At 39.5% G+C, this 13,223-nt stretch overlaps 1 protein-coding gene across 2 annotated transcripts in view; it reads left to right on the plus strand.

Annotated features, from left to right (window-relative positions):
* The first annotated feature begins 670 nt into the window (after window positions 1–670).
* SEC24B (SEC24 homolog B, COPII coat complex component) overlaps window positions 671–13,223 on the plus strand; it is a 43,604-nt gene continuing 31,051 nt past the window's right edge. For both annotated transcript variants that reach the window (XM_044428584.1, XM_044428585.1), the window contains exons 1-3: window positions 671–946; window positions 7,268–7,975; window positions 11,471–11,632. In XM_044428584.1, the coding sequence (XP_044284519.1) occupies window positions 829–946; window positions 7,268–7,975; window positions 11,471–11,632 (988 nt within the window). In that variant the 5' untranslated portion in view covers window positions 671–828. The remainder of the gene's footprint in view (window positions 947–7,267; window positions 7,976–11,470; window positions 11,633–13,223) is intronic.

The raw sequence follows: 13,223 nt of genomic DNA on the forward strand, positions 1-13,223 counted from the left end.
ATATTTTAAAAAGTGCCATTCTATTTTTTATTTTTATTAAAAAGTTAACTTTTAATAATATGATCCAATGAAAGTGCCTGTAACCCTCTAAGCTCAGGATTATAGGCATCCATGCATGATCCAGAGGCCATGGTTCACCTGCAGTTCTGTGCAGTGCATTAAGGGTTGTTTGTGGTGTAATGATGTTCTGTTTTATATTGTTTTAATAATTGTGGTTTTATTATTGTATTATTCTAATTTTATGTTATGTAAGCTGTCCTGAGCGCTTGTGGGAATGACGGGATACAAATGTTTGTAATAAATAAGTAATAAATAATCGGAAGAAGTGGTACTCCTACGATGGCTGTAAGGTGGTGGTACTGGGTTATTGCAGCTTAAACATCATCTGCAAAGAAGATAAAAATATAGTAAAAACACTCTCCTATGCATGTTTAGACAGAGAACTAAAGCCCTGCAAGTGGCTGGGAAATGCAGGGAGTTGTAGCGCTTTTCGTTTCCGTCCACACATGCATAGATAGCATAGTTGCCAAGACAGCAGCTTGGCGGTGTGGCTAGGGGGCGCTGTGGCGCAGGCGACAGAGCAGCTGACAGCGCAGCGTCCTTCCGCTCGTGCGTCCCGGGGCCGCTGGTTTCCGAGGAACGACGTTGCGACCTCTCGGCACCTTCCTGCCAGAGTCGGTTCCGTTGGCGGCTGACGTAGGCGCGCTCTCGTCGTGCCTCTCCCCGCCCCAAACTCCACGGCGAGCCGGAGAAGGAAAAGAAGAAGAATAGCAGGAGAAGGAAGAGCAGCAGCAGCGCGAGCAGCGGCAGCGTCGTGAAGACGGCGCCATGTCGGTGCCCCCCACAGGGTTCCCCCCGCCGCCCCTCGCCCCCGTCAGGGCTCCCTTGCCTGGCGGGCCCGCCGCGGGCCTCCGAGCCCCGGGCGGCGTGGGACTCTGTCAGAACGGTAATGAAGTAAGGCCGGCTGGACGGTGAGGGCGCGGGCGAAAGGAAGTGGGGAGGGGAAAGAAGAAGTAGTAGTCGTGTGGGGGCCAGAGGTGCCGGCAGGCAACTCAAGGGAAGGGTCGCTTGTGGAGTCGTGGCTGAGTGAGACTGCGGTGCGGAGAGGAAGAGTTGGTGTCTGCCGGTACGAAAGAAGAATACAGAACTGTGGGCAAGTTGGAGTTGGGCAAGTTGCGTGGCTGGGATGCAGCACCAACCTCAAGAGAAAAATGTGTGCTCTGTGGCTTTGTGGGAATGGCCGGGGCCAGGGACTGGGAATGGCTTGGGATGCTAAAGGAGCAGAGAGTGTGCGCGGGAGGGAGAGTAACATTATTTGGCCAGAGTGCAAAGTTGCCATCGAAGCCTGAACATTGAACTTTTGTGATGTATTTTTGTTGTCATGTGGTAGGCTTTTGACATGCATGTGCACAATAAGCTTTCTGTGTGCTGTGTTCAGCAGTGGCTGCAGAGATACTTTTTGGAAAGCAACAAACAGAATGCAAAGGCAACCCTAGCCCCCGCTTTTGTGTTCTTCCTCATATTGGCACTCAGTGACAGACTGTTTTTGTAGGTAGATAGTCTATTTAGTTTTCCTGCGTGGTTGTCAGTTGCTGATATCCTCCTCTGTGATTTCATCTAATCCCCTTCTAAAGCCATCTAAGTCAGTGCCATTTCCATATCCTGTGACAACTTGATGTGAAGATGTTCTTCCTTTTTGCCTGTCCTGTATCTCCTGCAACTTTCATTAGATGATGTTAAATTCTATAAGAAAAGGGGAATTTTAAAAAAAAATTCTATTACTTTATTTACAGCATGCTTACCTATCTCATTTTTCCTCCTCCCCCACCAATTGTCCCTCCTCCAAAATGCTTGAAACTTCAGTTTTTTATTTAATAAGTGTGTTCTACTCTTTAATCATTTTAGGGCATAATTCTATGCATGTCTAGATACGAAAAAGTTGTGTAATTTCCAGCACTTTCCAACAAACCAGGCATAGGATTGCTTCATTAGTGACTTTTTTCTCTATTGTTTCAGGCTGTACAGTATCCTTTTTAATACATTGTAGCTATGCATTGGTGGAAATATGGCCTGGCTTATTTCAATCCTTTTTATGAAATTTGTCGTTATCTTCATTGTTGCAGTGAATAGATACTTTACTTTTCTTTTAATTGTGATTAAGATTTTTCTTGCCTAGTTCTTGCCAGTTCAGACCCATTTGTTGTGTATATTGGTTCACACAGTTTTGCCCCATTGTGTACCTTATTTATATTGAATCTCATTTTGCTCATTTACCAAATTTAAGGAGATCCTTTTGTCTTCTGGGCAATCTGTTTCATTTAGCCTGGATCACACTTTTTCTTACTCTGAAATATTGAGTGAAATTTATGATGTGACCTCTTGCTGTATCAGAAACCATATACATTGTCCTACTTCATAATTTCTGTATATATTGTGTAGTATATAGTTTCTATATATACACATCTGTATACAAAAATCTGATTAACAGCCCTATCCTATCTATTCAGGAAGGTCTCCACCTCTATACTGCAGTCTTTCTGGCGTTTATTGCAAACACCACCCAAAATTCTCATTCTTTACATGTTCAGTGCAAAGATCTCCCATTGGATCTCCCTGAATGCATGATGTTCAGGAGTAGAGGGGGTGGGGCTGATAGGCATGGGGACATTAGGGGTGGGACATGCAGCCCTGTAGCAAAAGTAATGTAAATCCTGTTTTAGCCCAAATGACAAATTTCATTTCAGGGAAGCTCTTGCTGGTTAATTGAAAAAATAGAAGGGGTGAAAATGCCAGATATTTTACCTTAAACTGAGTAACTGAGCCTTAGTCACAGTCATTTCAACCTTTTTGAATATAGGAAAAACTGTACACAAGCTGGAAACCCACCAGTTGATAGTTGGAGAAAATAGAATGATGCCAAAAGAATGGAGTATAGCTTTCTGGAGACCCTAAGAGGGCCATGATGGACCCCAATGCCTGATATTTTATATCCCTACTCTATAGTTTTTGTCCCTATGTATTTTTCTTTTTGTTTGAATAGGACTACTGTTGGGCACAGGGTTGCATAAATCCATGGAAGATGTATGTATCATTTTGCGATAGTCAAATAAAGTATGCATGTTAAGGGATAGCATACCACTAAACACTAGGTGTTGGGAGAGATAATGAGGAGTGACTGTTACCATCTACTCTTTGTATTCTTTTCAGAGACATCTGGCTTTCTATTGTTGGAAACGGGATTGTGGACTAGTTGTTTCGACTTGTTCCTTCTTTTATTTGGGACACTTTTGATTTGTGAAGCTAAACATTTCTAAATGGAGATTTCACTTCTTATATCAACCAAAAATTTTCACTGTAGACAAGAGCATCAGCATTACCATGTGTGCATGCTTAGATAGATCTGTATCCCAGTAGCTCTTATGATTGCCACAGATTCTTTTAGCCTATTACACAAGTAAATTTATAGGTTTTATTGAAATATTTAGCTGGCATTTTAATCTGTTGACATTGTGATTTATGTACTATTGGTACTGCTATATAAGGAGTATTTGTGCCAAAAATCCAGATATTTTCAAGCCATAAATGTGCACTTCTAAAAGTAAATGAATAAAGAAACATGTGTAAGCAGTTTAATCAACAAGTTTGGTAAGGAAACGGTCTTCATAGACAGAAGAAATGCAAGCCTTTACCTTGTATAGAAAGTGAACACTGTAAAAGAATTTCTATAAGACAGTAAAGCAAAGAGTGAGCATCACATAGTCCTGTTGATGGTATATTCTTACAGCCGAAGGACTTTTGTTTGGACTGGATTATGGAATTTTATATCACTCTTGGTTGCAAGTAAGTGATGTCAGGGATTTCTCATGGAGTTTTTAGTTTCATGCTAGTTGTCTCACCTTTGAATATGAAGACATTGCTGAATGTATAGCTGTTTTGGCATGCATTTTATCTGTGCATGGTTTATGAAGATGCTCTGCCTTCTAGATATGATCCTTGTTGGTGCCAGACTACTTTGATGTATTATGTTACTATGGTAGCCAGTTCTAGTCTGTGGAGCCATCATAATCATTTAGTTAATATAAATAATTAGTTAATTAATATTTCTTAATAATGATGATAGTAATTTCATGACTTCTGGGTGGTTGACTACAGGTCATAAAAGAATGCAATAAAATACCATAAATCTTAGCAAAATATGAATATTTTAAAACAGAAATGAAAACAACTCAGTATACAGTGAGGTGTATAGTGTCCAGGTAGATTTTGGTAGAGAGAGGTGCTCTATCAAGTATTGAGGTCCCAAGCTGTGTAAGGCTTTATAGCAGGGGTCCTTTTCAATAGGGGGCCAATTGAAAGGTGGCGGCTACACATGCAGGCCGTTGAGGGGGGGTGCCTGGGCTTGCGGGCCGGCGAGGCATTGTCCGGTGCATGCAAGGTGGCGTTGGGCGTGCCCCGCTCTCTCTCAGATCTCCCAACGAGTTCAAAACCATCTCCGAGCGAGCAAGCCACCGGCAAGCACGTGTGCATGAAGGAGGCAGGTGTCGGTGGCTCGCTCGCTCGGAGATGGTTTTGAACTCGCTGGGAGATCTCCTAGCGAGTCCAAAACCATCTCTGAGTGAGCAAGCCTCCGCTTCCCGCCCGCGCAGCGAGCGCGGGTGGTGGGTGGCAGTGCGGGCCGCATGAAAGGGCATGGTGGGCCGAATCCATCCCGCAGGCCGTAGTTTGAGGACCCATACTTTATAGGGTAAAACCAGCACCTTGAATTAGGCTTGGAAACATATAGGCAGCTGCTGCAAGAGAGCCAGAACTGGTCTTTTATGCTTAATCCTTCTGATTCTAGTTGCACCTTTGGCTGCAGCTTCTGAAAGCCTTCAAGGGTAACCCCAGGTAGAGTGAATTTCAGTAATCTAATTTGAAGATTACTAGGCTATTGCTGTTCAGATAGTGGTGTAACTGGGCCACCTGCTGGAATTAGTAAAAGACAGACTATGTTTCTGAGAGTAGCTGAGCTACAAGTGATAAATGGACCAAGGAAAACCCTGCAAGCTACAAACCTACTTCTTCAAGGAGAGTGCAACCCCATCCAGAACTCCGGAAGACTGCATTTTCTAAAAATACAAACTTTGAGAGCGACAAAATTCTGTGTGTGTGTGGAGTATTAGAAAGTTAGTCTTGAGTCTCTGCCCATTCACAAAACTCATTTTATAGTCTTGGGCAAGTCACTCTCTTTCACACTAAACAATCTCTGAAGTCTTGATATAAAAAAAGACTGAGTAAAATAAACTGCATATAGGTCCTTGGATAAATTATAGGATTCATGGATGTACTCAGCACTGGCTTCTGCTAAGTAGTAATTTAACTATGAATTATTTTTGGTAAGCAATAGTGAGCAAGTTTCAAAGTTTTATATTTTTATACTATAGCAGATAGTGAATCTGAAAACAGCTGGTATGTGTCCCTGTTCTGTGTATTAATTTGTCCCTGTCTGACATAACTGTTCTGTGTATTTATATTTATTTAAGGCATTTGTAAACCATGCTTCATTTAGTAAGTCTATCATAGTGGCTTACAGATAATTCTTGCCTTTGTGCTTTGTTTCTTAAAGGGGATGGTTTGGCCCATAGGCAGAGTTAAACTTGAATGTGCATTGGTTGGTATTACTTTGCTACTATCTGTGAATAAATATATATTAATATTTTCTCCTTGCTTTTGTAATTGAGCTTTTAAAGTCTGTCTTTGTTAAAATCCAGTTTCTTTTTTTTGAATTCATGTGGAGGCCTCATTCTTAAAACAACCTGTCTCATTTTCTTAGTTTAGTAAATCTGAAATTCAGAATTAAACATAAGTTCTCTCTGTGGATAAATAAAAAGGCTCTTTAAAGTTTATTATTTGTATTACTAATAGTGAAGGTATAGATAGATACCTGAGAAGGCATGTTGAAAGGAAATATATGAATGTATTCAAAATGAATGTCCTGGAGTCTGCCTTAATGAACTCTGATGAGCAACCCTTTCCTTTTCTCTGGAGTGAATGAGCTACTTAGGAGGAGGGTACTCGCGGTCTGTAACTGTTTGGATAATTACTGCCAGTTATAAAGGTGTGGAAAGGCAGAAAACTAGGCAAGATGCTCTGAATGAATGGCCATGTGTGTGTGTTAAGCTGAAGTTGCAGTAGCAGTTCTTCAAAAATTTGAATATGGGAATAGGCATTTTATTGGCCAAAATTTTGTCATGTTTCTTTATGAGAAACTGTAAACATTTACTATTGGAGATTTCAGTGCATTTGTTGGATCCTGTTAGAACTAGATCTAGAGAAAATAGCCAGAAGAAGAAAAAAGTCAAGTCATAAAATGAATCACAGTGCAAAAATGTTAAATTCATGTTATAATTATCCTAGATAAAAGCTGAATTAGTAGCATATTATTTAGCTTGAAATTGTCGGGTTCTGAAAATGTGTAGAATAATGCTGTAGTATCATGACACGATTGGCCCTCATAGCTGGTTAACAGGAAATAACAGATGTCTGCCAAGGCTTCCAGAATTTGTATACCTCCCAATATTGATAACAAGGCAAGACATAATTTTAATCTCTATTATTACTAATGGCCAGTATTTGTTTTTCCTAGGGGTTAAGCTCAATAGTAAATATGTCAGGATGTTCGTGACAGCTTTCCATGCTGCTACTTCTTGCACCAGCTTCTTGATTTATGGTGTCACAGTAGTGTGCCAGTGAAATGCATTGCTTGCTGTACAAGCGTCCACAGCACCAGTACTTTGAGACATTTTTGTAACATGGTCCTCAGGTCATGCTGAATGTTGTGTATAAACCAGGCCACAAAAGTATTATGGTGTACATCACTGGCTCCCATGCTAGGTGGCTCAGATTACCAGCTGTTTGCATCTAAAACAGTTGTGTTACTTTGCACTGTCCACTATATTTCTGATAGAAGGCAAGAAATCTTTTCAGTGTTATAGGGGCAATATAAAGTTTGACCCTAGAGTGCTTTAATATCTGGTATATTGGATTGTTTAAGTTGTTGCTAAAGTATTTTCATTATTTGCTATCTATTCTTTCATAATGGTTACTGAACTCTTGGACAAAACGCATGTGAGTGATTATATTTGTTTGAGTAGCAAAACACAACAAAACTTACATAGTTGATTGTGGCACAGGTTCTCATAGGCAAGAAACATGCCATCATTCTTTAAAAGCATGATCTGTATAACTATAATGCATTGATTTTTCCCCCTTTCTTCCTTTCTTCCAGGACCAGCACAAAATCAGATGCAGTTTTCTGCTGGATATGGATCACATCCTCAAAACTATAGTGCTCCCTCAGGACACTACTCACAAGTGCCCAATAAAGCTATTCCTTCACAGCTGGATAACCACTATGGTGCTGATTATTTTTCTGCCCAGTATTCAGTGCCAGCAGAAAATGTTAATGCATCTCCTGTGACTTCTAAGATTTTGAGCACACAGGGATCACAGCACTTGTACAATAGAGCACCTCATGTTGCAGAATCATCTGGACCTGTCCAGGGAATGACTTCTTCATCCCAATTCCATACCAGCGTTTCACAGTCATTTTCCTCATATGGTAGTCCTTATAGCAATTCAGCCTTGCACTCCGTCAGTGCTTCAGTTCCATCTCAGGGATTTGTTGCTCCTTCTGCTCACTATGCCATGCCTGCTATCTCTAGTGTTGCTTATCCAAATGTTTCATATCCTTCTATGTCCATTGGCTGTCCATATGGGCAAGTGCCTACATCCCACAGTGTACCAGCTCCTGGACATTTGCAAGAGGCAAATGCTTACTCTGATCAAAATAGAGGCCCATCTATAGGGCAACAGAGAGTTCCTTTGAGTTACAGCTCTGCATCATGGTCTGCCCCAGAACTCCAGTCAACTCAAGTGAATCACAGTGGAAATTTTGCAGGATCTGTGTCTGAAGCAAGCAGCCCAATTGGCACAGGTATTGTACAAGGGCCAAACTAGATAAGAAAGGGATAAATGGTTAGTTCATGTATGTGCTGCTTATTTCCTAAAACTGGGTGAAAAGTGTCTCTTTTTTAACAAGAAAAGGTATAAGTGAATAAGGACAGCTGAATTCCTTCATGCATCTTCACTCAAAACATTCTCTTCCCATCCTGGTTCACTTTTCTCTGTCCAGGTACTGATTCTTTCCTCTATTATGATAGGCTGACCTGAATGCCAAATGTTCTATAAGAACATGTTCCATATTATGTGGCCTAAGAATGCTGTTTAGAACATAGTTACAAGCTTGTCTTCCAGGTGGTATATGTATTAAATTATTTGGGTTGGGTCATAGAAAGTGTTAACTTTAAGGTAATGATGACTGATAGCTAGTTATTGGTATTCTGGCTGACATTAATGATATGACAGCAATTGAATAATACATTTTAGTAGTAGTGATTTACAGTTCAGAATTTATCTTTCTCTTTAGTGCCATTTATTTATTTCATTTTATACCACCCAACAGCCAGAGGCATACTCTCTCTCTCTCTCTGTCTCTCAAATGAAGTTCACAGTCATTCAGTAGTAACAGCAAAAGGTCTTGTGGCACTTTAAAAATGAACAAATGTATTGCGTAAGTTTTTCATTTCATTTATTGCATTTTTATACCACCTAATAGCCAAATACAGAAATTTATAATATTTAAATACACAATTTCAACAGTCAACACTGAGAAATCCCAGGACTCATTAAAAACTCTATCATATGTAGTCAAATGCCTAGAAGAAGAGGAAGATCTTAAACTGACTCTGAAAGGACCACAATGTTGGCAACAGGTAGACCTCACTAGGGGGGACATTCTATAATGGAGTACTGTGCCTCCCCCACCAAAGGGCCTCCTTTGTTGCTATCCTCCAAACCTCCCTCAGAGAAAGTCACTTTGTGAAGGGCCTTAAATGACAAAGTGTACGGGTATGTTCATACCAAGAGAGGTGTTCTATCACGTAGCATGTAAACACATTAAAGGTCAAAACGAGCTCTTTGAATTGGGGATGGAAACATAGGCAGCCAGTGCAGGCAAGTCAGAATCATTGTTACATGTTCTGGTCCCTGCTGTCAGTCTGACTGTCACAATTTGTGCAAGCTGTAACTTCTGAACTATCTCCAGAGGCTGCCCCTACTGAGGTCAGAACCTGTTTAATCAGGTGCATGAAGTGTTATTCTCTGGTTGCATATGTGTGCATATATGTTTTCATACATATATGTAGAAGGAAAAGTTGTGCACAGTGATGCAAAATCATGGCATTTTTTAAAAGAGGAACATCAGCAGGAGATAAATAAAATTGCTGAACTATGTTTATTCTTTAAAAAATAAGATCTGCCTGTATTCAGCAGGTGAACTCAAAGTGTAAACAGAATTTTCTATCTTTATCAAACAAAACACTGATTTTTTAAAGTATTGAGAAAGCCAGAAAAACATTTAGTTAAATGCCTTCTTGAACAATCATGTTTTCACCAAATGCTGAAAACTCATACCAAAACATGACTGCCATTTTCTTCAATATGGCCAAGGAATCTGGAGCAAGGCTTCAGATGTCTAATGGAGTATTGGAGATGAATGTATAGAATTCTGCAGTAAATTTGATATAACTGGTTTAGTCCTAAATGGAAACAATAGTTTTCTTCTCCTACTACAAGTGTTAAAACACTAGCTAGGAAGATTGTTGTTGTGGGTGGTTAGTGTGCTTTTCTCATCACATTTAAGCTTTAAATAGGATTCACCTCTTAAATTTCATGACAGTTTGACCAGCAGGGTAGAGTGAAATTAGAGCAAAGGAGCAATAATTATATAGAGCTTGAGGTTAGTTATAAATGGCCACAGCATTTACTGATCACAGCTTACAGAGTTCGGCAAGCTGTAGGCCAAGAATCCAAACACTGGACAGATCTCTTGATTGCTAGCTGATCCCAGTGTTTGTGTGTGATAGTACATTGTTGTTGGAAAAGGCAGAAATCTTGGAGCCACTATAATGCCTACCAATAATATGGCTAAATTCTTATTATTGGCTGTGTGGCAAGTATGCCTGTGCCTGAGTTGTACTTTTGAGGTACCACTTGAAGATTTATTCTAGGCACCCAAATTGGGGAATGTGTAGCCAAGTCTTCACCAACACTGACCTTGTGGATATGTGAGAAAGGTCTCCACAATTTCAGGGGTAGCTAAGCTCTGTCTATACTCAAAGTAACTAATTGCTTAACTCAGGGAGGTAAACTGGGGCAGCAATGGCCAAAGCAGTGGTCAGCTCTCCTAGTTTCTACCCTAGGAATAAACCAGAGAGTTTCCTCCTTTATCTTCCTCAAGATTCCATCCCCAGAAGCAGCTGGTGCAGCCAGCGACGTGGATTTGATTTAAATCACTAGTCACACTAGGTAGAGGATCTTCATTAAAATATTCCCAAACTGGGTCTCTTTTTTTTGGATCACTGCCATTTGTCCTCCAGGGAATGAATAGAATGATGAACCTCAGGCTATATACAAAAAGATTCAAAGACTTGTGGAGTATTCTGCTCAAAAGGGTTCATTTTAATGCTTGCCTCTCCCTCCTCACACTTAGCCTCTTGTGCAGGTCTGTTCCACTCCCAACTATCTTCTTCTATTCATTGATTTTTTTGGAAACTTGGCATATAAGTGGTAAGGGGTTGATTCTGTGTATGTAGATTTGCAAAGAAGCAATGGGATTAAGGTCTTTTTCCCAATTCCTAGCTTATTTTATGACATTTTTGCTGTGAAGAAGCATGTGATCTCTGCAGACACAGATTCACAATCTTGAGAACTATAAAACAAAGCATCTATGATACTATCTTCTAGGTAGAAAAATTGCACAATAATCTTACAGAATCCTCTGGAAAAGCAAGACATTGTGAATGAACGAATGGAATTCATTAACTGAAAAATGTTAACATTGCATGAATACACATCCTCATGCTACACAATTAAAAACTAATCCTTATTTCATCAATAATCTTTGGACTATAATGTATCTTAAATAGAAAACTATAGAAAGATTTTTCCTCAAAATGCATTTTATTTTAAAAATCCAATTTAAATAAAAAAATCTGATTTAAATTTTTAGAATCCTATATTTTACCTTTTTAAAAATAGCACTGATTTTTATCCACCCTGGCAGCCAGTTTGTCATGATGTGTAGCATAGCTGGGCAGCTATGTGGATCAGCCAGTCAGGTATAAAAGATGATTCTGGCTGTTATCACCCCCAATGATAGACAGAAAAAGCTTCACCTGGTAATTAGAGGCCTTGGGTAAAACTTCCTTTCTGTTTGACTTTCTGCTTTATTATGCTACGATCTGTTAACTTTTAAGGTGCCTTTCAAGACTGTCCATTGCTGTAGCAGACAAAAATGCTACCACTTTGGAAATCAGTCAGCATAACTATCACTTTATAATGTGTGTTTCTCCTTTGGTTAATATTTTAGGGTCACCACATCCTACAAAGCAGAATGTTCAGCCTCTAAAACCTGTCCGAGGAATGTCTTCAGCTGTGACATCTTCCGTTAGAACACCTGTTGTAGGGACGACTTCAAAGCCTGGCACTTCCTCTTCTCTTGCACAGCCATCAGATTCTTTGCTTCATGAAGGTATAGAAACTATATGCCTAGCATTTTAGCATTTGTAAGATTTTGATTATCCTTCTTTAATTGGCCGCTATTTTATTTATGTAATACACACACACACATCCCTTCTTATACAAGAGAGAGAGAACACACACACACACGCTTTCATACAGATTGGCCCATGAAAGCATCTAAATTACTCTGATTAATTTCTCAGTTCAAACAGATGACTGATTCTGCTTCTATATCAAGGGAAAGATATTTGCAAGACAGCTTCTTCTTTGTGAAGAAGTCAAAATTAAACCTTTCTGATCAACTCTTCCTGTGGTAGGAGTCAGAATCAAACTTTCCAAGTAGGAGTATTTTGTAAATCCAATGAAGTGATAATATGAGTAAATTTACAGAGAAAGATAATAGGAAGATCAGAAATCAATAGCCTTCACAGAATGTGGGCCTTCAATGGTAGCTCCAAGACTAACAGCAAAATTTCTGTTTCTGCTTGTCTAAGGGCATTCCAGTGCTCAGAAAAAATGATTTAATGACCTGGCATATGTGTCACTAGAAGCTCAGTATGCAGTTTGTAGCCCTTCTATCAAAATCCAGTGCTTTATGAAAATAATTACACTCAGATGCTGATAAGTTTTTAAGGAAAGGGTTTTTCATCATTGAAAATGAGCTACCAACAAGTCTATCTAACTAGTAAGCTATAACTTTGTCTGTAGCTGTCAGTCTGTGTTGATTTTTGAGAATGTGATGGTATGTCGGGGCACCATGGGCAAAACATTGGGGTGGAGGTGGCATTACCGTTACATTGGCCCAATTGTTTATTGTTTTATTAATCTGTCAATACTGAAAGGCAGATGGGAACCAGTGCATATGTTGGAAACTGGTATAAAGCATTCCTATTGTCTGGCATTATGCACCAGCTAAGGCAGACATTAAGGCAATGTTTTGTATTCTGTTTATTTGTAAGTCATCTATCCTTTCAGAGATACCCAAGGTGTCATACACAGTTACAGTGTAACTTGGTTGTAAAGTTTCATAGTTTTGAATAAGAAAGAGGTCTATAGCTTTCTAAACCAAGATAGTTTCCTATTTATTCATTATTTATTTATTTATAAAATTTGTATGCCGCCCATTACTTGCATCTCTGGATGCTTACAACATAAATCAGAATAAAATAAATAAATAGACTATTCCACGCTGGCTGTAATTAATAAAATACAAACAATAAAATCCAATTACTATTAATAGATATTAAAATATTGATTAAATAAAAAGGTCTTGACCTGGTGCCGAAAAACATATAATGATGGTGCCAGGCGGACCTTTCTGGGGAGCACGTTCCATAGTTTTCTAGGCTTATAGACTCATCGAATCTGCTGAAAGCTTTGAGTTTGGACGACTTACGTGAGGAAAGAAGTGATGGCTGACCATAATGGTCACCGAGCTAAGTTGGATATCTGATGCCTTACCTCCTCAAAAAAGCATTAATGACTGTAGTTGACTAGGAATGCAAACTTTTCAAACAGGGGCAACACTCTGCTGCTTGATCTTAACTGTTCAGTTTTTTAACTCCCAAGGAAAAAAAGTATAATATAATATGAGCAGTTCT

Source organism: Varanus komodoensis, unplaced genomic scaffold (assembly GCF_004798865.1).
Source record: "Varanus komodoensis strain SLA01 unplaced genomic scaffold, ASM479886v1 scaffold2, whole genome shotgun sequence".
NCBI lineage: Eukaryota > Metazoa > Chordata > Lepidosauria > Squamata > Varanidae > Varanus > Varanus komodoensis.